The sequence below is a fragment of the Salmo salar genome, chromosome 20, assembly GCF_965601325.2.
Source record: "Salmo salar chromosome 20, fSalSal1, whole genome shotgun sequence".
NCBI lineage: Eukaryota > Metazoa > Chordata > Actinopteri > Salmoniformes > Salmonidae > Salmo > Salmo salar.
The window spans coordinates 94995649-95022522 of record NC_138310.1 but is presented as its reverse complement, the minus strand read 5'-3'; the positions used below and the strand labels follow the sequence as shown (position 1 = coordinate 95022522).

The window sequence follows — 26874 nt, the reverse complement described above, 5'->3', positions numbered from 1 at the left end:
CCCGTCTGCTCCCTGATACCTACTGTAGAATATCTATTAACCCAGTCCTGTCTGCTCCCTGATACCTACTGTAGAATATCTATCAACCCAGTCCCGTCTGCTCCCTGATACCTACTGTAGAATATCTATTAACCCAGTCCCGTCTGCTCCCTGATACCTACTGTAGAATATCTATCAACCCAGTCCTGTCTGCTCCCTGATACCTACTGTAGAATATCCATCAACCCAGTCCTGTCTGCTCCCTGATACCTACTGTAGAATATCTATCAACCCAGTCCTGTCTGCTCCCTGATACCTACTGTAGAATATCCATCAACCCAGTCCTGTCTGCTCCCTGATACCTACTGTAGAATATCCATCAACCCAGTCCTGTCTGCTCCCTGATACCTACTGTAGAATATCTATCAACCCAGTCATGTCTGCTCCCTGATACCTACTGTAGAATATCCATCAACCCAGTCCTGTCTGCTCCCTGATACCTACTGTAGAATATCTATCAACCCAGTCCTGTCTGCTCCCTGATACCTACTGTAGAATATCTATTAACCCAGTCCCGTCTGCTCCCTGATACCTACTGTAGAATATCTATCAACCCAGTCCTGTCTGCTCCCTGATACCTACTGTAGAATATCTATCAACCCAGTCCTGTCTGCTCCCTGATACCTACTGTAGAATATCTATTAACCCAGTCCTGTCTGCTCCCTGATACCTACTGTAGAATATCCATCAAGCCAGTCCCGTCTGCTCCCTGATACCTACTGTAGAATATCTATCAACCCAGTCCCGTCTGCTCCCTGATACCTACTGTAGAATATCTATCAACCCAGTCCTGTCTGCTCCCTGATACCTACTGTAGAATATCCATCAACCCAGTCCTGTCTGCTCCCTGATACCTACTGTAGAATATCTATCAACCCAGTCCTGTCTGCTCCCTGATACCTACTGTAGAATATCCATCAAGCCAGTCCTGTCTGCTCCCTGATACCTACTGTAGAATATCCATCAACCCAGTCCTGTCTGCTCCCTGATACCTACTGTAGAATATCTATCAACCCAGTCCTGTCTGCTCCCTGATACCTACTGTAGAATATCCATCAACCCAGTCCTGTCTGCTCCCTGATACCTACTGTAGAATATCTATCAACCCAGTCCTGTCTGCTCCCTGATACCTACTGTAGAATATCTATCAACCCAGTCCTGTCTGCTCCCTGATACCTACTGTAGAATATCTATTAACCCAGTCCTGTCTGCTCCCTGATACCTACTGTAGAATATCTATCAACCCAGTCCTGTCTGCTCCCTGATACCTACTGTAGAATATCTATTAACCCAGTCCTGTCTGCTCCCTGATACCTACTGTAGAATATCTATCAACCCAGTCCTGTCTGCTCCCTGATACCTACTGTAGAATATCCATCAACCCAGTCCTGTCTGCTCCCTGATACCTACTGTAGAATATCCATCAACCCAGTCCTGTCTGCTCCCTGATACCTACTGTAGAATATCTATCAACCCAGTCATGTCTGCTCCCTGATACCTACTGTAGAATATCCATCAACCCAGTCCTGTCTGCTCCCTGATACCTACTGTAGAATATCTATCAACCCAGTCCTGTCTGCTCCCTGATACCTACTGTAGAATATCTATTAACCCAGTCCCGTCTGCTCCCTGATACCTACTGTAGAATATCTATCAACCCAGTCCTGTCTGCTCCCTGATACCTACTGTAGAATATCTATCAACCCAGTCCTGTCTGCTCCCTGATACCTACTGTAGAATATCTATTAACCCAGTCCTGTCTGCTCCCTGATAGCTACTGTAGAATATCCATCAAGCCAGTCCCGTCTGCTCCCTGATACCTACTGTAGAATATCTATCAACCCAGTCCCGTCTGCTCCCTGATACCTACTGTAGAATATCTATCAACCCAGTCCTGTCTGCTCCCTGATACCTACTGTAGAATATCCATCAACCCAGTCCTGTCTGCTCCCTGATACCTACTGTAGAATATCTATCAACCCAGTCCTGTCTGCTCCCTGATACCTACTGTAGAATATCCATCAAGCCAGTCCTGTCTGCTCCCTGATACCTACTGTAGAATATCCATCAACCCAGTCCTGTCTGCTCCCTGATACCTACTGTAGAATATCTATCAACCCAGTCCTGTCTGCTCCCTGATACCTACTGTAGAATATCCATCAACCCAGTCCTGTCTGCTCCCTGATACCTACTGTAGAATATCTATCAACCCAGTCCTGTCTGCTCCCTGATACCTACTGTAGAATATCTATCAACCCAGTCCCGTCTGCTCCCTGATACCTACTGTAGAATATCTATCAACCCAGTCCTGTCTGCTCCCTGATACCTACTGTAGAATATCCATCAACCCAGTCCTGTCTGCTCCCTGATACCTACTGTAGAATATCCATCAACCCAGTCCTGTCTGCTCCCTGATACCTACTGTAGAATATCCATCAACCCAGTCCTGTCTGCTCCCTGATACCTACTGTAGAATATCTATTAACCCAGTCCTGTCTGCTCCCTGATACCTACTGTAGAATATTTATCAACCCAGTCCTTTCTGCTCCCTGATACCTACTGTAGAATATCCATCAACCCAGTCCTGTCTGCTCCCTGATACCTACTGTAGAATATCTATCAACCCAGTCCTGTCTGCTCCCTGATACCTACTGTAGAATATCCATCAACCCAGTCCTGTCTGCTCCCTGATACCTACTGTAGAATATCCATCAACCCAGTCCTGTCTGCTCCCTGATACCTACTGTAGAATATCCATCAACCCAGTCCTGTCTGCTCCCTGATACCTACTGTAGAATATCCATCAACCCAGTCCTGTCTGCTCCCTGATACCTACTGTAGAATATCCATCAACCCAGTCCTGTCTGCTCCCTGATACCTACTGTAGAATATCTATCAACCCAGTCCTGTCTGCTCCCTGATACCTACTGTAGAATATCCATCAACCCAGTCCTGTCTGCTCCCTGATACCTACTGTAGAATATCCATCAACCCAGTCCTGTCTGCTCCCTGATACCTACTGTAGAATATCCATCAACCCAGTCCTGTCTGCTCCCTGATACCTACTGTAGAATATCCATCAACCCAGTCCTGTCTGCTCCCTGATACCTACTGTAGAATATCCATCAACCCAGTCCTGTCTGCTCCCTGATACCTACTGTAGAATATCCATCAACCCAGTCCTGTCTGCTCCCTGATACCTACTGTAGAATATCTATCAACCCAGTCCTGTCTGCTCCCTGATACCTACTGTAGAATATCCATCAACCCAGTCCTGTCTGCTCCCTGATACCTACTGTAGAATATCTATCAACCCAGTCCTGTCTGCTCCCTGATACCTACTGTAGAATATCCATCAACCCAGTCCTGTCTGCTCCCTGATACCTACTGTAGAATATCCATCAACCCAGTCCTGTCTGCTCCCTGATACCTACTGTAGAATATCTATCAACCCAGTCCTGTCTGCTCCCTGATACCTACTGTAGAATATCCATCAACCCAGTCCTGTCTGCTCCCTGATACCTACTGTAGAATATCTATCAACCCAGTCCTGTCTGCTCCCTGATACCTACTGTAGAATATCTATTAACCCAGTCCCGTCTGCTCCCTGATACCTACTGTAGAATATCTATCAACCCAGTCCTGTCTGCTCCCTGATACCTACTGTAGAATATCTATCAACCCAGTCCTGTCTGCTCCCTGATACCTACTGTAGAATATCTATTAACCCAGTCCTGTCTGCTCCCTGATACCTACTGTAGAATATCTATCAACCCAGTCCTGTCTGCTCCCTGATACCTACTGTAGAATATCCATCAAGCCAGTCCTGTCTGCTCCCTGATACCTACTGTAGAATATCCATCAACCCAGTCCTGTCTGCTCCCTGATACCTACTGTAGAATATCTATCAACCCAGTCCTGTCTGCTCCCTGATACCTACTGTAGAATATCCATCAACCCAGTCCTGTCTGCTCCCTGATACCTACTGTAGAATATCTATCAACCCAGTCCTGTCTGCTCCCTGATACCTACTGTAGAATATCTATCAACCCAGTCCCGTCTGCTCCCTGATACCTACTGTAGAATATCTATCAACCCAGTCCTGTCTGCTCCCTGATACCTACTGTAGAATATCCATCAACCCAGTCCTGTCTGCTCCCTGATACCTACTGTAGAATATCTATTAACCCAGTCCTGTCTGCTCCCTGATACCTACTGTAGAATATCTATCAACCCAGTCCTTTCTGCTCCCTGATACCTACTGTAGAATATCCATCAAGCCAGTCCTGTCTGCTCCCTGATACCTACTGTAGAATATCCATCAACCCAGTCCTGTCTGCTCCCTGATACCTACTGTAGAATATCCATCAACCCAGTCCTGTCTGCTCCCTGATACCTACTGTAGAATATCCATCAACCCAGTCCTGTCTGCTCCCTGATACCTACTGTAGAATATCCATCAACCCAGTCCTGTCTGCTCCCTGATACCTACTGTAGAATATCCATCAAGCCAGTCCCGTCTGCTCTTATCTGGAGGAGAATGTCACTGACTGAGATCAAGTGGGCATTATGTCATCAATGGAAAAATACTCATATTCTGCGATATGTTTTACAGTGATTAGGTTTGGTAGAGGAAGTAGAATGGATTATCATCCGTTAGGTAGTCTTACTGAATAGTGTCCACTTCCTGTTCTTCTCTCCCTGTTCAGTTTTTGCTGTTGTTTATGTTTACGTCATAAATAACTAATTGTTCGAAGATTATTTGTTTCATTTTATTACTATGCAGATGCACACAGAGGTACATTTGTAGTTTTTCATATTATTGAGCCACTTGTATAATGGCTAGGTAATACTGCCGATCAAACACCCTCCTGATGAAATTAAGACTAGACCAAACACCCTGTTGATGGAATGAAGACAAGACCAAACACCCTGTTGATGGAATGAAGACAAGACCAAACACCCTCCTGATGGAATGAAGACAAACTGGTTTCTGTGTAGGACTGGTATCATCCTGTTAAAGAGATTGGATTTAAGGAATGTAAAGTCACTTGTGTGGTTTGATTGGATGTTTATTCAGGGTGATATGGCCTTTATCTGTGGTTTGATTGGATGTTTATTCAGGGTCATATGGCCTTTTATCTGTGGTTTGATTGGATATTTATTCAGGGTGATATGGCCTTTTTTCTGTGTTTTGATTGGATAATTATGGTCTGGAAGGTCTCTGCTCACAATAAAGGTTCACACAACAGGTTGAGCTGTTCACATGACATGCAGCCTGCTACCAATGAGGCTCCCAGTGAGAGTAGCCAGGGAATATTGATGCACAGGAAGTGACAGAGAGTGTGTGTGCACGGGAGGAGTAGCCAGGGAATATTGATGCACAGGAAGTGACAGAGAGTGTGTGTGCACGGGAGGAGTAGCCAGGGAATATTGATTCACAGGAAGTATGTCCTCCCAAGGCTGTGTGTGTGTGTGTGTGTGTGTGTGTGTGTGTGTGTGTGTGTGTGTGTGTGTGTGTGTGTGTGTGTGTGTGTGTGTGTGTGTGTGTGTGTGTGTGTGTGTGTGTGTGTGTCAGACAGATACATTGAGTTGAAGTCGGAAGTTTACATACACTTAGGTTGGAGTCATTAAAACTCGTTTTTCAACCACTCCACAAATTTCTTGTTAACAAACTATAGTTTTGGCAAGTCGGTTAGGACATCTACTTTGGGCATGACTCAAGTAATTTTTCCCACAATTGTTTACAGACAGATTATTTCACTTATAATTCACTATCACAATTCCAGTGGGTCAGAAGTTTACATATACTAAGTTGGCTGTGCCTTTAAACAGCTTGGAAAATTCCAGAAAATGATGTCATGGCTTTAGAAGCTTCTGATAGGCTAATTGACATCACTAGAGTCAATTGGAGGTGTACCTGTGGATGTATTTCAAGGCCTACCTTCAAACTCAGTGCCTCTTTGCTTGACATCATAGGAAAATCAAAAGAAGTCAGCCAAGACCTCAGAAAATAAATTGTAGACCTCCACAAGTCTGGTTCATCCATGGGAGCAATTTCCAAACGCCTGAAGGTACCACGTTGATCTGTACAAACAATAGTACGCAAGTATAAACACCATGGGACCACGCAGCCGTCACACCGCTCAGAAAGGAGACGCATTCTGTCTCCTAGAGATGAACGTACTTTGGTGCAAAAAGTGCAAATCAATCCCAGAACAACAGCAAAGGACCTTGTGAAGATGCTGGAGGAAACAGGTACAAAAATATCTATATCCACAGTAAAATGAGACCTATATCGACATAACCTGGAAGGCCGCTCATCAAGGAAGAAGCCACTGCTCCAAAACCGCCATAAAAAAGCCAGACTACGGTTTGCAACTGCACATGGGGACAAAGATCGTACTTTTTGGAGAAATGTCCTCTGGTCTGATGAAACAGAAATCGAACTGTTTGGCCATAATGACCATTGTTATGCTTGGTGGAAAAAGGGGGAGGCTTGCAAGCCGAAGAACACCATCCCAACCGTGAAGCACGGGGGTGGCAGCATCATGTTGTGGAGGTGCTTTGCTGCAGGAGGGACTGGTGCTCTTCACAAACTAGATGACATCATGAGGGAGGAAAATTATGTGGATATATTGAAGCAACATCTCAAGACATCAGTCAGGAAGTTAAAGCTTGGTCGCAAATGGGTCTTTCAAATGGACCCCAAGCATACATCCAACGTTGTGTCAAAATGGCTTAAGGACAACAAAGTCAAGGTATTGGAGTGGCCATCACAAAGCCCCGACCTCTATCCTATAGAAAATGTGTGGGCAGAACTGAAAAAGCGTTTGCGAGCAAGGAGGCCTAGAAACCTGACTCAGTTACACCAGCTCTGTCAGGAGGAATGGGCCAAAATTCACCCAACTTATTGTGGGAAGCTTGTGGAAGGCTACCTGAAACGTTTGTCCCAAGTTAAACAATTTAAAGGCAATGCTACCAAATACTAATTGAGTGTATGTAAACTTCTGACCCACTGGGAATGTGATGAAAGAAATAAAAGCTGAAATAAATGATTCTCTCTACTATTATTCTGACATTTCACATTCTTAAAATAAAGTGGTGATCCTAACTGACCTAAAAACAGGGAATTTTTACTAGGATTAAATGTCAGGAATTGTGAAAAACTGAGTTTAAATGTTTTTGGCTAAGGTGTATGTAAACTTCCGACTTCAACTGTAGATAGATAGAAAACACTGGAAGGAATATTGAAGGGGGACATCATACTAACATCATACTCTATAATACTGTTGTCTTATTCAGCTCAAACACATCATACTCTATAAGGATTTTCATATTTCATCTGTTCTCTCCTCCCCAGCCTTCCCCCAGTGGATCAGCACGATAAACGACAGCCAGTTGGACAGTGGAGATCAGCTGCACTGGGAGTGCAAGGCCACAGGGAAGCCTAGACCCACCTACCGCTGGCTCCGCAATGGAGAGCCGCTCACACCACAGGTACTCACACCACAGGTACTCACACCACAGGTACTCACACCACAGGTACTCACATCACAGGGAAGTACTCACACCACAGGGAACTACACACACCACAGGGAACTACACACACCACAGGTACTCATACACAGGTACTCACACCACATGTACTCACACCACAGGTACACACACCACAGGTACTCACACCACAGGTACTCACCACAGGTACTCACACCACAGGTACTCACACCACATGTACTCACACCACAGGTACTCACACACCACAGGGAACTACACACACCACAGGGAACTACACACACACCACAGGTACTCACACACCACAGGTACTCACACACCACAGGTACTCACACACCACAGGTACTCACACCACAGGTACTCACACCACAGGTACTCACACCACAGGTACTCACACCCCAGGTACTCACACCCCAGGTACTCATACACAGGTACACACACCACAGGTACTCACACCACAGGGAACTACACACACTACAGGTACTCACACCACATGTACTCACACCACAGGCACTCACACCACAGGCACTCACACCATAGGTACTCTAACATAGGGAAGAACACACAGGCAGGCAGTTTCACACACATTCACCGTTAACCCCCATCAGGTACTCACAATAAAAATAAAACACACACATTCCCTAACCCCATAGGTACTTGCAATTAGGAACACACACAACACCCCTCCCTCCCCCAGAACACCACTCTAATAGGCAATACCCACTTCTAGAATACACAGCTATTGTTTAGGCAATACCCAGTTCTAGAATACCCAGCTATTGTTTAGGCAATACCCAGTTCTAGAATACCCAGCTATTGTTTAGGCAATACCCAGTTCTAGAATACCCAGCTATTATTTAGGCAATACCCACTTCTAGAATACACAGCTATTGTTTAGGCAATACCCACTTCTAGAATACACAGCTATTGTTTAGGCAATACCCAGTTCTAGAATACCCAGCTATTGTTTAGGCAATACCCACTTCTAGAATACACAGCTATTGTTTAGGCAATACCCACTTCTAGAATACACAGCTATTGTTTAGGCAATACCCAGTTCTAGAATACACAGCTATTGTTTAGGCAATACCCAGTTCTAGAATACACAGCAATTATTTAGGCAATACCCAGTTCTAGAATACCCAGCTATTATTTAGGCAATACCCAGTTCTAGAATACCCAGCTATTGTTTAGGCAATACCCAGTTCTAGAATACACAGCTATTGTTTAGGCAATACCCAGTTCTAGAATACACAGCTATTGTTTAGGCAATACCCACTTCTAGAATACACAGCTATTGTTTAGGCAATACCCAGTTCTAGAATACACAGCTATTGTTTAGGCAATACCCAGTTCTAGAATACACAGCTATTGTTTAGGCAATACCCACTTCTAGAATACACAGCTATTGTTTAGGCAATACCCAGTTCTAGAATACACAGCTATTATTTAGGCAATACGCAGTTCTAGAATACACAGCTATTGTTTAGGCAATACCCAGTTCTAGAATACACAGCAATTATTTAGGCAATACGCAGTTCTAGAATACACAGCTATTGTTTAGGCAATACCCAGTTCTAGAATACACAGCAATTATTTAGGCAATACGCAGTTCTAGAATACACAGCAGAGACATTTAAAATATAAAATAGAGTGGAAATTAGGTTGTCTGTCTAACTGTATTCATGCTGCAGCACTGCCTCTTACCTGTGACTGTATTCACAATTCAGCACTGCCTCTTACCTGTGACTGTATTCATGCTGCAGCACTGCCTCTTACCTGTGACTGTATTCACAATTCAGCACTGCCTCTTACCTGTGACTGTATTCACGATGCAGCACTGCCTCTTACCTGTGACTGTATTCATGATTCAGCACTGCCTCTTACCTGTGACTGTATTCACGATACAGCACTGCCTCTTACCTGTGACTGTATTCACGATACAGCACTGCCTCTTACCTGTGACTGTATTCACGATGCAGCACTGCCTCGTACCTGTGACTGTATTCATGATTCAGCACTGCCTCTTACCTGTGACTGTATTCACGATACAGCACTGCCTCTTACCTGTGACTGTATTCATGATGCAGCACTGCCTCTTACCTGTGACTGTATTCATGATGCAGCACTGCCTCGCGTGCCTTATTGCTTAACTAAGGCACTACTTAAATTTGTGACTGTATCATGAATACCGGGATTGTGAGTGGAGTATGTTGTGTTTCAGAGCAGGGTGGATCTCTCTATGGGCCCTATGGGTCTCCCTATGGGTCTCCCTATGGATCTCCCTATGGGTCTCCCTATGGTTCTCCCTATGGGTCTCCCTATGGATCTCCCTATGGGTCTCCCTATGGGTCTCCCTATGGGTCTCCCTATGGTTCTCCCTATGGGTCTCCCTATGGTTCTCCCTATGGGTCTCCCTATGGATCTCCCTATGGTTCTCCCTATGGATCTCCCTATGGATCTCCCTATGGATCTCCCTATGGATCTCCCTATGGATCTCCCTATGGGCCCTATGGGTCTCCCTATGGGTCTCCCTATGGGTCTCCCTATGGGTTTCTCTATGGGCCCTATGGGTCTCCCTATGTGTCTCCCTATGGGTTTCTCTATGGGCCCTATGGGTCTCCCTATGTGTCTCCCTATGGATCTCCCTATGGATCTCCCTATGAGCACTATTAACCCTGGTAAAAAGTAATGCACTACAGTATATAGTGAATAGGGTGCTATTTGGGACACATCCAAGGTGTTATAACATTGATAAGAGGGGTATGTTGTGTTTCAGAGCTGGGTGGAGATGGTGAATGGAGTATCAAATCAAATCAAATGTATTTATTTAGCCCTTCTTACATCAGCTGATATATCAAAGTGCTGTACAGAAACCCAGCCTAAAACCCCAAACAGCAAGCAATGCAGATGTAGAAGCACGGTGGCTGGGACAAACTCTCTAGAAAGGCCAAAACCTAGGAAGAAACCTAGAGAGGAACCAGGCTATGAGGGGTGGCCAATCCTCTTCTGGCTGTGCCGGGTGGAGATTATAGCAGAACATGGCCAAGATGTTCAAATGTTCATAAATGGTCAAGTAATTATAATCACAGTGAAGAGGTCAGGGTTCCATAGCCGCAGGCAGAACAGTTGAAACTGGAGCAGCAGCACGGCCAGGTGGACTGGGGACAACAAGGAGTCATCATGCCAGGTAGTCCTGAGGCATTGTCCTAGGGCTCAGGTCCTCCGAGAGAGAGAGAAAAAGAGAGAATTAGAGAGAGCATACTTAAATTCACACAGGACACCAGATAAGACAGGAGAAATACTCCAGATATAACAGACTGACCCTAGCCCCCCGACACATAAACTGCTGCAGCATAAATACTGGAGGCTGAGACAGGAGGGGTTGGGAGACACTGTGGCCCCATCTGATGATACCCCCGTACAGGGCCAAACAGGCAGGATATAACCCCACCCACTTTGCCAAAGCACAGCCCCCACACCACGAGAGGGATATCTTCAACCACCAACTTACCATCCTGAGACAAGGCCGAGTATAGCCCCCAAAGATCTCCGCCACGGCACAACTCAAGGGGGGGCGCCAACCCAGACAGAAAGACCACGTCAGTGACTCAACCCACTCAAGTGACGCACCCCTCCTAGGGACTGCATGGAAGAGCACCAGTAAGCCAGTGACTCAGCCCCTGTAATAGGGTTAGAGGCAGAGAATCTCAGTGGAGAGAGGGGAACCGGCCAGGCAGAGACAGCAAGGGCGGTTCGTTGCTCCAGAGCCTTTCCGTTCACCTTCACACTCCTGGGCCAGACTACACTTAACATCTAGACGTTCCACTAGCGGAACACCTGCTCCAATATGCAATGATAGGCGTGGCACGAATTACAAATTCCTCAAAAATACAAAAACTTCCATTTCCCTAACCCTAACCCATTTTTCAAACATATGACTATTTACCAGCATTTTAAAGACAAGACTCTCCTTTATCTAACCACACTGTCCGATTTCAAAAAGGCTTTACAGCGAAAGGAAAACATTAGATTATGTCAGCAGAGTACCCAGCCAGAAATAATCAGACACCCATTTTTCAAGCTAGCATATAATGTCACAAAAAACAAAACCACAGCTAAATGCAGCACTAACCTTTGATGATCTTCATCAGATGACACACCTAGGACATTATGTTATACAATACATGCATGTTTTGTTCAATCAAGTTCATATTTATATCAAAAACCAGATTTTTACATTAGCATGTGACGTTCAGAACTAGCATACCCCCCGCAAACCTCCGGTGAATTTGCTAAATTACTCATGATAAACGTTCACAAAAAACATAACAATTATTTTAAGAATTATAGATACAGAACTCCTTTGTGCAATCGAGGTGTCCGATTTTAAAATAGCTTTTCGGTGAAAGCACATTTTACAATATTCTGAGTAGATAGCCCAGCCATCACGGCTAGCTATTTAGACACCCACCAAGTTTAGCCCTGACCAAACTCCGATTTACTATTACAAAAGTTTGATTACCTTTGGTGTTCTTCGTCAGAATGCACTCCCAGGACTGCTACTTCAATAACAAATGTTGGTTTGGTTCAAAATAATCCATTGTTATATCCAAATAACGGCGTTTTGTTCGTGCGCTCAAGACACTATCCGAAGTGTAAATAAGGGTCACGAGCATGGCGCATTTCGTGACAAAAGATTTCTAAATATTCCATTACCGTACTTCGAAGCATGTCAACCGCTGTTTAAAATCAATTTTTATGCCATTTTTCTCGTAAAAAAGCGATAATATTCCAACCGGGAATCTGCGTTTAGGTAAACAGACGAAAGAAAATGAAGCATGGGGTCGACTCGGGCACGCGCCTGAGTCTCACAGTACTGTAACCAGCCACTATCCAAACGCACTACTTTTTTTCAACCAGAGCCTGCAAAGCCACGATTCAGCTTTTTGCCGCCTTCTGAGAGCCCATGGGAGCCGTAGGAAGTGTCACGTAACAGCAGAGATCCTCTGTAATGGATAGAGATAATCAAGAAGGGCAAGAAATTGTCAGACAGGGCACTTCCTGCATGGAATCTTCTCAGGTTTTGGCCTGCCAAATGAGTTCTGTTATACTCACAGACACCATTCAAACAGTTTTAGAAACTTTGGAGTGTTTTCTATCCAAAGCTAATAATTATATGCATATTCTAGTTTCTGGGCAGGAGTAATAATCAGATTAAATCGGGTACGTTTTTTATCCGGCCGTGAAAATACTGCCCCCTAGCCATAACAGGTTAATCATAGGACCTACTGAAGAGATGAGTCTTCAGTAAAGACTTAAAGGTTGAGACTGAGTCTGCGTCTCTCACATGGGTAGGCAGACCATTCCATAAAAATGGAGCTCTATAGGAGAAAGCCCTGCCTCCAGCTGTTTGCTTAGAAATTCTAGGGACAATTAGGAGGCCTGTGTCTTGTGACCGTAGCGTACGTGTAGGTATGTACGGCAGGACCAAATCGGAAAGATAGGTAGGAGCAAGTCCGTGTAATGCTTTGTAGGTTAGCAGTAAAACCTTGAACTCAGCCCTTGCCTTAACAGGAAGCCAGTGTAGGGAGTGTCGTGACGTTGTATTAGTTAATGTGACGACTGTTGCTCATCGAATGATTAAAGGTTTCTAATTGCGTGATTAAATGAATCAAGCAATTATTAACTCATTAACCTGGGGCACCATGGGAAAATTAGTTTTATTGAGTTTCTATTTCCCAAATTAACTCAAAGAATATCAGAATATCGATTTTACAACAGTCGCTAATTAATCAATTTCCTCTACGGTCTCATTCTGCATAATCCGGGAATCTGCACGCCCCGGGTCCCACCAATGAGTTTGTACCACACCAATCTTAGTTGATTATTTATTTACTAGAAAGCTAAAATGATGATAAAAGATACACATACACAAAACACCGTCTAGGCTATTGATTAGAACTTAGTATAACGGGCCAACACACTATGGCGCGTGTTACCCAAAATGCCGATTTAAAAGAGAGAGGAAAAAGAGAAAATACACGAGAGAAATATACATTTGGATTCGTCAGCTCTGCTTATTTAAACCCCTAGCCTTGCCCCGAACTGCCGCTCTTATGGGTCAGAATATAATGATGTAATTACGTGTTGGAGGTCTCAGGTGGGAAGCTCCGCGTGGCTCGTTTAGGCTTCTCAATGACGCACTTCTCCGGTGCAACTCTCTGGTTGTCCTCACGATGTCAGTGTCCTTTTTGGCTTAGTGGTCTGATTCCTCGCCCTTGCTCTGATAGGGGTCTTCTGAGGACAGACAGCTCTGTAGCTCAGAGCTCACAGCGTAGGAATGAAAGCAGCGTAGATACCACGATTCGATGGGGAGTGGAGGCCAGGTGTTCCGGCTTGAGTTCACCCGCTTAGACACTGCTACTCATCCATAGCATGGGTAGAAAAATATTTATTTGTCTTCTTCGTTGTGTTGCGTTTTGGGGTTCGTTGACCTTTTAGACCTCGGCTGCAGCCTGGGGTCACTTAGTCTCCTCTGTTCATTCTTAACTCCCATGTCTTATACCCTCTGGTCAGAAGTGGGCGTAGCCGCCTTTAGGGCAATTCTCTGGGCGGACCAAGTTAAGAGGCAAGGTCTAGATTTAACTAGTTATGAGGCAAGGTCTAGATTTTACTCAAATCCAATTTTAGACAACTAACTTCACATTTCATCTTTACCAAAACATTCTCTTTGATTTGGATATTTTCCACACAGCGTACAATGTATAAACATCAGGCATATACTGGGAAAACTCTTAAAGGTACAATGTTTTCATAATAACGTCATCTCTTAACCTTTAATAACAAAACAAAAGTTACATACATTTTCATATTCCACCTCTCGTCATGACCACCATTGTGGCTGACGGAAACCATTGTTCCAAAGTCCATTTATTGCATGTTTAATGTTCTGAGGCTGGTTCTCCATAGTGAGAGGACAAAGGAATTTTGTCTGTGGCCTAAGATTTATCATGGGCGTGAGGGGTCATAAAACCCCCACATCTTCAGACCCCTAGATCTCTCCTCCTCTGTTGGGGGTGAGAGATACTCTGTTGGGTTGTGGTCTCCTGTAACCTGACCTGAGCAGGACAGTCATGACAGGAGGCTAGCACTGGAGTAATATGATACATTTTGGTTCTAGTCAGGATTCTAGCAGCCGTATTTAGCACTAACTGAAGTTTATTTAGTGCTTTATCCGGGTAGCCGGAAAGTAGAGCATTGCAGTAGTCTAACCTAGAAGTAACAAAAGCATGGATACATTTTTCTGCATCAATTTTGAACAGAACATTTCAGATTTTTTCAGTCTTATGTAGATGGAAAAAAGCTGTCCTTGAAACAGTCTTGATATGTTCATCAAAAGAGAGATCAGGGTCCAGAGTAACTCCGAGGTCCTTAACAGTTTTATCTGAGACGACTGTACAACCATCAAGATTAATTGTCAGATTCAACAGAAGATCTCTTTGTTTTCTGGGACCTAGAACAAGCATCTCTGTTTTGTCTGAGTTTAAAAGTAGAACGTTTGCAGCCATCCACTTCCTTATCTCTGAAACACAGGCTTCCAGCGAGGGCAATTTTGGGGCTTCACCATGTTTCATTGAAATGTACAGCTGTGTATCATCCGCATAGCAGTGAAAGTTAACATTATGTTTTCGAATGACATCCCCAAGAGGTAAAATATATAGTGAAAACAATAGTGGTCCTAAAACGGAACCTTGAGAACACCGAAATTTACAGTTGATTTGTCAGAGGACAAACCATTCACAGAGACAATCTGATATCTTTCCGACAGATAAGATCTAAACCAGGCCAGAACTTGTCCGTGTAGACCAATTTGGGTTTCCAATCTCTCCAAAAGAATGTGGTATGTTGTGTTTCAGAGCAGGGTGGAGATGGTGAATGGACAGTATGTTGTGTTTCAGAGCAGGGTGGAGATGGTGAATGGACAGTATGTTGTGTTTCAGAGCAGGGTGGAGATGGTGAATGGACAGTATGTTGTGTTTCAGAGCAGGGTGGAGATGGTGAATGGACAGTATGTTGTGTTTCAGAGCAGGGTGGAGATGGTGAATGGACAGTATGTTGTGTTTCAGAGCAGGGTGGAGATGGTGAATGCAGTATGTTGTGTTTCAGAGCAGGGTGGAGATGGTGAATGGACAGTATGTTGTGTTTCAGAGCAGGGTGGAGATGGTGAATGGACAGTATGTTGTGTTTCAGAGCAGGGTGGAGATGGTGAATGGACAGTATGTTGTGTTTCAGAGCAGGGTGGAGATGGTGAATGGACAGTATGTTGTGTTTCAGAGCAGGGTGGAGATGGTGAATGGACAGTATGTTGTGTTTCAGAGCAGGGTGGAGATGGTGAATGGACAGTATGTTGTGTTTCAGAGCAGGGTGGAGATGGTGAATGGACAGTATGTTGTGTTTCAGAGCAGGGTGGAGATGGTGAATGCAGTATGTTGTGTTTCAGAGCAGGGTGGAGATGGTGAATGGACAGTATGTTGTGTTTCAGAGCAGGGTGGAGATGGTGAATGGACAGTATGTTGTGTTTCAGAGCAGGGTGGAGATGGTGAATGGACAGTATGTTGTGTTTCAGAGCAGGGTGGAGATGGTGAATGGACAGTATGTTGTGTTTCAGAGCAGGGTGGAGATGGTGAATGGACAGTATGTTGTGTTTCAGAGCAGGGTGGAGATGGTGAATGGACAGTATGTTGTGTTTCAGAGCAGGGTGGAGATGGTGAATGCAGTATGTTGTGTTTCAGAGCAGGGTGGAGATGGTGAATGGACAGTATGTTGTGTTTCAGAGCAGGGTGGAGATGGTGAATGGACAGTATGTTGTGTTTCAGAGCAGGGTGGAGATGGTGAATGGACAGTATGTTGTGTTTCAGAGCAGGGTGGAGATGGTGAATGGACAGTATGTTGTGTTTCAGAGCAGGGTGGAGATGGTGAATGGACAGTATGTTGTGTTTCAGAGCAGGGTGGAGATGGTGAATGGACAGTATGTTGTGTTTCAGAGCAGGGTGGAGATGGTGAATGGAGAGCTCATCATCCAGAAGGTCCAACAGGCTGACTCTGGGATGTACCAGTGTGTCGCTGAGAACAAATACGGAGCCATCTACTGCAGCGCAGAACTCAACATCTCAGGTATGCTGTTGTTTTCACCCGTTGTTGTTGGTTTCATTCCGGCACTGTGTACATGTATTTAGTTCTTGATACTCATTCCAAATTCACCCCCCCCCCCCCCCCCCCCTATCTACAACTGTAGATAGCCTAAGGGCAAACCAAATCTATTGACTTCTATCCAGTCAATTCAGGAAGTAAACTAATATTCCAATGTTTCTCATTGCTTGGAATTTAAATTTCAGTTTGCTTCCTGAACCAACGTTGCTGCATACCCATCCACTATCTTAGGTCTGCTTAAATCTGTTAAAGGGAAGGTCTGCTTAAATCTGTCATTATGTTAAAGAGGAAGGTCTGTTCTGGTGTGTTTGTCATTATGTTAAAGGGAAGGTCTGTTCTGGTGTGTTTGTCATTATGTTAAAGGGAAGGTCTGTTCTGGTGTGTTTGTTATTATGTTAAAGGGAAGGTCTGTTCTGGTGTGTTTGTCATTATGTTAAAGGGAAGGTCTGTTCTGGTGTGTTTGTCATTATGTTAAAGGGAAGGTCTGTTCTGGTGTGTTTGTCATTATGTTAAAGGGAAGGTCTGTTCTGGTGTGTTTGTCATTATGTTAAAGGGAAGGTCTGTTCTGGTGTGTTTGTCATTATGTTAAAGGGATAGTCTGTTCTGGTGTGTTTGTCATTATGTTAAAGAGGAAGGTCTGTTCTGGTGTGTTTGTCATTATGTTAAAGAGGAAGGTCTGTTCTGGTGTGTTTGTCATTATGTTAAAGGGAAGGTCTGTTCTGGTGTGTTTGTCATTATGTTAAAGGGAAGGTCTGTTCTGGTGTGTTTGTCATTATGTTAAAGGGAAGGTCTGTTCTGGTGTGTTTGTCATTATGTTAAAGAGGAAGGTCTGTTCTGGTGTGTTTGTCATTATGTTAAAGGGAAGGTCTGTTCTGGTGTGTTTGTCATTATGTTAAAGGGAAGGTCTGTTCTGGTGTGTTTGTCATTATGTTAAAGGGAAGGTCTGTTCTGGTGTGTTTGTCATTATGTTAAAGAGGAAGGTCTGTTCTGGTGTGTTTGTCATTATGTTAAAGGGAAGGTCTGTTCTGGTGTGTTTGTCATTATGTTAAAGGGAAGGTCTGTTCTGGTGTGTTTGTCATTATGTTAAAGGGAAGGTCTGTTCTGGTGTGTTTGTCATTATGTTAAAGGGAAGGTCTGTTCTGGTGTGTTTGTCATTATGTTAAAGGGAAGGTCTGTTCTGGTGTGTTTGTCATTATGTTAAAGGGAAGGTCTGTTCTGGTGTGTTTGTCATTATGTTAAAGGGAAGGTCTGTTCTGGTGTGTTTGTCATTATGTTAAAGGGAAGGTCTGTTCTGGTGTGTTTGTCATTATGTTAAAGGGAAGGTCTGTTCTGGTGTGTTTGTCATTATGTTAAAGGGAAGGTCTGTTCTGGTGTGTTTGTCATTATGTTAAAGGGAAGGTCTGTTCTGGTGTGTTTGTCATTATGTTAAAGGGAAGGTCTGTTCTGGTGTGTTTGTCATTATGTTAAAGGGAAGGTCTGTTCTGGTGTGTTTGTCATTATGTTAAAGGGAAGGTCTGTTCTGGTGTGTTTGTCATTATGTTAAAGGGAAGGTCTGTTCTGGTGTGTTTGTCATTATGTTAAAGGGAAGGTCTGTTCTGGTGTGTTTGTCATTATGTTAAAGGGAAGGTCTGTTCTGGTGTGTTTGTCATTATGTTAAAGGGAAGGTCTGTTCTGGTGTGTTTGTCATTATGTTAAAGGGAAGGTCTGTTCTGGTGTGTTTGTCATTATGTTAAAGGGAAGGTCTGTTCTGGTGTGTTTGTCATTATGTTAAAGGGAAGGTCTGTTCTGGTGTGTTTGTCATTATGTTAAAGGGAAGGTCTGTTCTGGTGTGTTTGTCATTATGTTAAAGGGAAGGTCTGTTCTGGTGTGTTTGTCATTATGTTAAAGGGAAGGTCTGTTCTAGTGAGAAAATGCAGTGCAGATAAAGTCAATTCGTTTGTTGTGGCAAATTGAAATGTAAATGGCCTGTTTTTCAACAAAGGTAGAGCTGCTCTTTTCTTCACCTCTATGCATTGCTGGATATCGGCATGCAACATTGGATAGGCCACGGCCTGATAAGGGCGAGCGATAGCAATATGGGACGAAAACACAGCTTGAGAACGCTGATTGGCAATCAACGGTGCTTGATTGAACCTTAACAGTGGTTAGCATGAAGAAATGAAAGACAGAGGATCTATCCCAAATGGTACCTTATTCCCTATATGGCACCCTATTCCCTAACCACTAGGGGTGGCAGGTAGCCTAGTGGTTAGAGCGTTGGGACTAGTAACCGATAGGTTGCTGGATCGAATCCCCGAGCTGACATGGTAAAAATCTGTCATTATGCCCCTGAACAAGGCAGTTAACCCACTGTTCCTAGGCTGTCATTGTAAATAAGAATTTGTTCTTAACTGACTTTCCTAGTTAAAAATAAAGGTAACATTTAAAAAATATGTTGCATCCTATTCCCTATATAGTGCACTACTTCTGAGGGGTAATGGAAAACAGTGACTAAACAGTGACTTAAACAGGGACTTAGAGGGTAAAACAGTCAAGGAGAAAGATGTTGGTGATGTATCTATCCTGAAATATAAATATATATATTTACCTTTATTTAACAAGACAAGTCAGTTATGAACAAATTATTATTTACAATGACGGCTTACAGGTGTGAATGACCTGAAAACAATATTTAGTTTTTTTGTGCAATCAGAAATTGTTTGTCTGCCCTGCAGTATTCCCTGGCTGTCTGTCTGCCCTGCAGTATTCCCTGGCTGTCTGTCTGCCCTGCAGTATTCACTGGCTGTCTGTCTGCCCTGCAGTATTCACTGGCTGTGTGTCTGCCCTGCAGTATTCACTGGCTGTCTATCTGCCCTGCAGTATTCACTAGCTGTCTGTCTGCGCTGCAGTATTCACTGGCTGTCTGTCTGCCCTGCAGTATTCACTGGCTGTGTGTCTGCCCTGCAGTATTCACTGGCTGTCTGTCTGCCCTGCAGTATTCACTGGCTGTCTGTCTGCCCTGCAGTATTCACTGGCTGTCTATCTGCCCTGCAGTATTCACTGGCTGTCTATCTGCCCTGCAGTATTCACTGGCTGGTTGTCTGCCCTGCAGTATCCAACGGTTGGCTTCTATTAAAGAATCTCTCCTCTCCAGCTCTCCTCTCCTCTCCAGCTCTCCTCTCCTCTCTAGCTCTCCTCTCCTCTCCAGCCCTCCCCTCCTCTCCTCTCCAGCCCTCCCCTCCTCTCCTCTCCAGCCCTCCCCTCCTCTCCTCCCCTCCTCTCCTCTCCAGCTCTCCTCTCCAGCTCTCCTCTCCAGCTCTCCTCTCCAGCTCTCCTCTCCAGCTCTCCTCTCCTCTCCAGCTCTCCTCTCCTCTCCAGCTCTCCTCTCCTCTCCAGCTCTCCTCTCCAGCCCTCTTCTCCTCTCCAGCTCTCCTCTCCTCTCCAGCTCTCCTCTCCTCTCCTCTCCAGCTCTCCTCTCCTCTCCAGCTCTCCTCTCCTCTCCAGCTCTCCTCTCCTCTCCAGCTCTCCTCTCTTCTCCTCTCCAGCTCTCCTCTCTTCTCCTCTCCAGCTCTCCTCTCCACTCCTCTCCTCCCTTCTCCAGCTCTCCTCTCCAGCTCTCCTCTCCAGCTCTCCTCTCCAGCTCTCCTCTCCTCTCCAGCTCTCCTCTCCTCTCCAGCTCTCCTCTCCTCTCCAGGTCTCCTCTCCAGCTCTCCTCTCCTCTTCAGCTTTCCTCTCCTCTCCTCTCCAGCTCTCCTCTCCTCTCCTCTCCTCTCCTCTCCAGCTTTCCTCTCCTCTCCAGCTCTCCTCTCCTCTCCTCTCCAGCTCTCCTCTCCTCTCCAGCTCTCCTCTCCTCTCCAGCTCTCCTCTCCTCTCCAGCTCTCCTCTCCTCTCTAGCTCTCCTCTCCTCTCCAGCCCTCCCCTCCTCTCCTCTCCAGCCCTCCCCTCCTCTCCTCCCCTCCTCTCCTCTCCAGCTCTCCTCTCCAGCTCTCCTCTCCAGCTCTCCTCTCCTCTCCAGCTCTCCTCTCCTCTCCAGCTCTCCTCTCCTCTCCAGCTCTCCTCTCCTCTCCAGCTCTCCTCTCCTCTCTAGCTCTCCTCTCCTCTCCAGCCCTCCCCTCCTCTCCTCTCCAGCCCTCCCCTCCTCTCCTCCCCTCCTCTCCTCTCCAGCTCTCCTCTCCAGCTCTCCTCTCCAGCTCTCCTCTCCTCTCCAGCTCTCCTCTCCTCTCCAGCTCTCCTCTCCTCTCCAGCTCTCCTCTCCAGCCCTCTTCTCCTCTGCAGCCCTCTTCTCCTCTCCAGCTCTCCTCTCCTCTCCAGCTCTCCTCTCCTCTCCTCTCCAGCTCTCCTCTCCTCTCCAGCTCTCCTCTCCTCTCCTCTCCAGCTCTCCTCTCCTCTCCAGCTCTCCTCTCTTCTCCTCTCCAGCTCTCCTCTCTTCTCCTCTCCAGCTCTCCTCTCCACTCCTCTCCTCCCTTCTCCAGCTCTCCTCTCCAGCTCTCCTCTCCAGCTCTCCTCTCCTCTCCAGCTCTCCTCTCCTCTCCAGCTCTCCTCTCCTCTCCAGGTCTCCTCTCCAGCTCTCCTCTCCTCTTCAGCTTTCCTCTCCTCTCCTCTCCTCTCCTCTCCTCTCCTCTCCAGCTTTCCTCTCCTCTCCAGCTCTCCTCTCCTCTCCAGCTCTCCTCTCCTCTCCTCTCCAGCTCTCCTCTCCTCTCCTCTCCAGCTCTCCTCTCCTCTCCAGCTTTCATCTCCTCTCCCCTCCTCGCTTCTCCAGCTTTCCTCTCCTCTCCCCTCCTCGCCTCTCCAGCTTTCCTCTCCTCTCCCCTCCTCTCCTGTCCCCTCCTCTCCTCTCCAGCTTTCCTCTCCTCTCCCCTCCTCACCTCTCCAGCTCTCCTCGCCTCTCCAGCTTTTCTCCCCTCTCCTCTCCTCTCTAGCTTTCCTCTCCCCTCCTCTCTAGCTTTCCTCTCCCCTCCTCTCCTCTCCTCTCCAGCTTTCCTCTCCTCTCCTCTCCAGCTCTCCTCTCCTCTCCAGCTCTCCTCTCCTCTCCAGCTCTCCTCTCCTCTCCTCTCCAGCTTTCATCTCCTCTCCCCTCCTCGCTTCTCCAGCTTTCCTCTCCTCTCCCCTCCTCGCTTCTCCAGCTTTCCTCTCCTCTCCCCTCCTCGCCTCTCCAGCTTTCCTCTCCTCTCCCCTCCTCTCCTGTCCCCTCCTCTCCTCTCCAGCTTTCCTCTCCTCTCCCCTCCTCACCTCTCCAGCTCTCCTCGCCTCTCCAGCTTTTCTCCCCTCTCCTCTCCTCTCTAGCTTTCCTCTCCCCTCCTCTCTAGCTTTCCTCTCCCCTCCTCTCCTCTCCTCTCCAGCTTTCCTCTCTTCTCCTCTCCTCTCCAGCTTTCCCCTTCTCTCCTCTCTAGCTTTCCTCCCCCTCCTCTCCTCTCCTCTCCTCTCCTCTCCTCTCCTCTCCTCTCCTCTCCTCTCCTCTCTCTCCTCTCCTCTCCTCTCCTCTCCTCTCCTCTCCTCTCCTCTCCAGCTTTCCCCTTCTCTCCTCTCTAGCTTTCCTCTCCTCTCTAGCTTTCCTCTCCCCTCCTCTCCTCTCCCCTCCTCTCCTCTCCACTCCTCCTTTCCTCCTCTCCTCATATCCTGTTGGTCATTTTGATTTAGCATCTACATTATGGGCCCTGTTTCTTCAGGCATCCCATTTAGGGAATATGAACCCTAACGAATGAACGATCACAAGTTTCTATAACGTCACATTGATTTCTTGTTCATTCCCAACCCTGAGTCATACTGTGAATATGTTTAGAACATGACGTGTTAATTACATGAAGTAGCTGCAGTCTCTGTGAACTCCATATGCCTCTGTTTTCTGATCATGTTAAGCAAAGTGACTGAGAATGAGATCCCTCGCCCCTCTCTCCTTCCTCCCTCCCCCTCCCCTCTCTCTTCCCTGCCTCCCCCTCCCCCTCTCTCTTCCCTGCCTCCCCCTCTCTCCTCCCTGCCTCCCTCTCTCCTCCTTGCCTCCCCCTGCCTCCCTTCTCTCTCCTCCTTGCCTCCCCCTGCCTCCTCCTCTCTCCTTCTTGCCTCCCCCTGCCTCCTCCTCTCTCCTTCCTCCCTCCCCCTCTCTCTTCCCTGCCTCCCTCTCTCCTTCCTGCCTCCCCCTCTCTCCTCCTTGCCTCCCCCTGCCTCCTCCCATCTCCTCCTCTCTCCTCCTTGCCTCCCCCTGCCTCCCTCCTCTCTTCTCCTTGCCTCCCCCTGCCTCCTCCTCTCTCCTCCTTGCCTCCCCTGCCTCCTCCCCTCTCCTCCACTCTCCTCCTTGCCTCCCCCTGCCTCCTCCCCTCTCCTCCTCTCTCCTCCTTGCCTCCCCCTGCCTCCTCCTCTCTCCTTCTTGCCTCCCCCTGCCTCCCCCTGCCTCCCCGCTCTTGCTCCCTGCCTCCTCCTCTCTCCTCCTTGCCTCCCCCTGCCTCCTCCCCTCTCCTCCACTCTCCTCCTTGCCTCCCCCTGCCTCCTCCTCTCTCCTCCTTGCCTCCCCCTGCCTCCTCCTCTCTCCTCCTTGCCTCCCCCTGCCTCCCTCCTCTCTCCTCCTTGCCTCCCCCTGCCTCCCCCGTTCTTGCTCCCTGCCTCCTCCTCTCTCCTTCTTGCCTCCCCCTGCCTCCCCCTCTCTTGCTCCCTGCCTCCTCCCCTCTCCTCCTTGCCTCAGTCAGAATGAGGAGGTTTGGATGCTGCTGATGGTGATTCATATTCTGGTAACCATACCCTACAGGTATACATTCCTACTCTCTGTCTGTGTCCTTTGTGAGGATGTCCTCAAGAAGCAGCTATCAGGACAGATTACATGGCTAATAACACCTTGGAGATGAGTCATCACTGGAGGCTACATAGGGTACCCTGGATGCTCCTCGCCTCTGATCCTGTCCCAGCTCTTCTAGGGGAAGGGAATGAAGGATGGAGGGTGATCCTGTCCCAGCTCTTCTAGAGGAAGGGAAGGAGGGATGGAGGGAGATCCTGTCCCAGCTCTTCTGGAGGAGGGAAGGAGGGATGGAGGGTGATCCTGTCCCAGCTCCGCTGGAGGAAGGGAATGAAGGATGGAGGGTGATCCTGTCCCAGCTCTTCTAGGGAAGGGAAGGAGGGATGGAGGGTGATCCTGTCCCAGCTCTTCTGGGGGAAGGGAAGGAGGGATGGAGGGTGATCATGTCCCAGCTCCGCTGGAGGAAGGGAAGGAGGGATGGAGGGTGATCCTGTCCCAGCTCCGCTGGAGGAAGGGAAGGAAGGATGGAGGGTGATCCTGTCCCAGCTCCGCTGGAGGAAGGGAAGGAGGGATGGAGGGTGATCCTGTCCCAGCTCTTCTGGGAGAAGGGAAGGAGGGATGGAGGGTGATCCTGTCCCAGCTCCGCTAGAGGAAGGGAAGGAGGGATGGAGGGTGATCATGTCCCAGCTCCGCTGGAGGAAGGGAAGGAGGGATGGAGGGTGATCCTGTCCCAGCTCCGCTAGAGGAAGGGAAGGAGGGATGGAGGGAGATCCTGTCCCAGCTCCGCTAGAGGAAGGGAAGGAGGGATGGAGGGTGATCATGTCCCAGCTCCGCTGGAGGAAGGGAATGAAGGATGGAGGGTGATCCTGTCCCAGCTCTTCTGGGAGAAGGGAAGGAGGGATGGAGGGAGATCATGTCCCAGCTCTTCTGGGTGAAGGGAAGGAGGGATGGAGGGAGAGGGCTGTGGAGGGAGCCTGCCATGCTACAGGCCATTTGTTTTTAGGGAGGAAGGCACTGGAAGGACAGAGCTGTTGTGCCTTTAGGACCCAAATCATTAGGACCCAGATGATCCTGATGTTGTATCGGCAGGTAGCCTAGTGGTTAGCGCGGTGGTCCAGTAACCGAAAGGTTGTTGGATCGAATCCCCGAGCTGAAAAGGTAAAAATCTATCATTCTGCCATTGAACAAGACAGTTAACACACTGTTACCTGGTAGGCTGTCATTGTACATAAGAATTTGTTCTTAACTGACTTGCCTAGTTAGAAAAAGGTAAAATAAAACAGCTGTAAATCATTAGGTCTCTGATGTCCCTGATCAAATGCTACAGCTCTGTTTCTTTGATATTTAGTGTTTGAATATAGTAGTGTTTGATACAATATTATCAAAATGTTTTCATTTATTGTGTTGTAATATGGTCGCTACTAAACTAAAACAGATTTGTATTGCATTTTCCATAAATAAGAAGGCTTTGCAGTTAAGTCAAACGTTTTATTTTTTAATTGTATTTATCTAAACTATCTTTGCAACATTTGCAACGGACGTGACCGCAGTATACTGTAAATGCTATGTACTAATTGTTTTGACGTAAGATGGCATTACAGTATACTGCTGTCAATGTACTGCACTCTGTACTAATTGTTTGGACACCTCCCAGCTCTGATCATACTGGACACCTCCCAGCTCTGATCATACTGGACACCTCCCAGCTCTGATCATACTGGACACCTAGCTCTGATCCCTATGAGCTCTGATCAAAAAGAGTACACTCTAAAGGTCAAAGTGTAAGTTACCCTATGGGATGGAGACATTTTAAGGTCAATGCAATTATGTCCATGATTTGATCAGTTTATGTTTGGCTTGAAAACCATCTGATTCGTCAGCCCACATAACACTTCCCTCTGGACACTTTCGACATTTAGCAGTAATCATCTGTTAAAGTTGAGGAGGGCTGAATCATTGGACATGTTTAACCTCTGGTATGAACACTTTACTTTATTTACGGACCAGATAATTATGCCTGCATCTCTTTCTCATAGGACATTGACTGTAAAAATGTCCATATATTGTAGGAGACTATACGATAAAGTCCCTAAAATGTTCAATGTTTTCTGTTGTACCTCCTGATAATTGTTCATTGGACATTGTGTTTGTGACCAGAAAATAATTACGACAATAATAATGATATATTCATAGAATAAATGTTCTGTTACTGTGACCTGTTATACTACTGTGACCTGTTATACTGTGACCTGTTGTACTACTGTGACCTGTTGTACTACTGTGACCTGTTATACTACTGTGACCTGTTATACTACTGTGACCTGTTATACTACTGTGACCTGTTATACTGTGACCTGTTATACTGTGACCTGTTATACTGTGACCTGTTGTACTACTGTGACCTGTTGTACTGTGACCTGTTAAACTGTGACCTGTTATACTGTGACCTGTTATACTACTGTGACCTGTTGTACTACTGTGACCTGTACTGTGACATGTTGTACTACTGTGACCTGTTGTACTACTGTGACCTGTTATACTACTGTGACCTGTTGTACTACTGTGACCTGTTGTACTACTGTGACCTGTTATACTACTGTGACCTGTTGTACTACTGTGACCTGTACTGTGACCTGTTATACTGTGACCTGTTGTACTACTGTGACCTGTTATACTACTGTGACCTGTTGTACTACTGTGACCTTTATACTTTGACCTGTTACACTACTGTGACCTGTTGTACTACTGTGACCTGTTGTACAACTGTGACCTGTTATACTGTGACCTGATATACTACTGTGACCTGTTATACTGTGACCTGTTATACTACTGTGACCTGTTGTACTACTGTGACCTTTATACTGTGACCTGTTACACTACTGTGACCTGTTGTACTACTGTGACCTGTTATACTGTGACCTGTTACACTACTGTGACCTGTTGTACTACTGTGACCTGTTGTACTACTGTGACCTGTTATACTGTGACCTGTTATACTGTGACCTGTTGTACTACTGTGACCTGTTGTACTACTGTGACCTGTTACACTACTGTGACCTGTTACACTACTGTGACCTGTTGTACTACTGTGACCTGTTGTACTACTGTGACCTGTTGTACTACTGTGACCTGTACTGTGACCTGTTATACTACTGTGACCTGTTATACTACTGTGAACTGTTGTACTACTGTGACCTGTTATACTACTGTGACCTGTTGTACTACTGTGACCTGTTGTACTACTGTGACCTGTTGTACTACTGTGACCTGTTACACTACTGTGACCTGTTGTACTACTGTGACCTGTTATACTGTGACCTGTTGTACTACTGTATACTGTGACCTGTTATACTGTGACCTGTTATACTGTGACCTGTTGTACTACTGTGACCTGTTGTATACTGTGA

The 26874-nt window shown here is 46.4% G+C and overlaps 1 protein-coding gene across 1 annotated transcript in view; it reads left to right on the top strand.

Moving 5' to 3' along the window:
* The window catches only part of LOC106581589 (contactin-5), a 483973-nt gene that overhangs the window by 280080 nt on the left and 177019 nt on the right, over positions 1–26874 (top strand). The window contains exons 10-11 of the mRNA XM_082966829.1: positions 7403–7539; positions 16602–16731. Of these exons, the coding sequence (XP_082822955.1) occupies positions 7403–7539; positions 16602–16731 (267 nt within the window). The remainder of the gene's footprint in view (positions 1–7402; positions 7540–16601; positions 16732–26874) is intronic.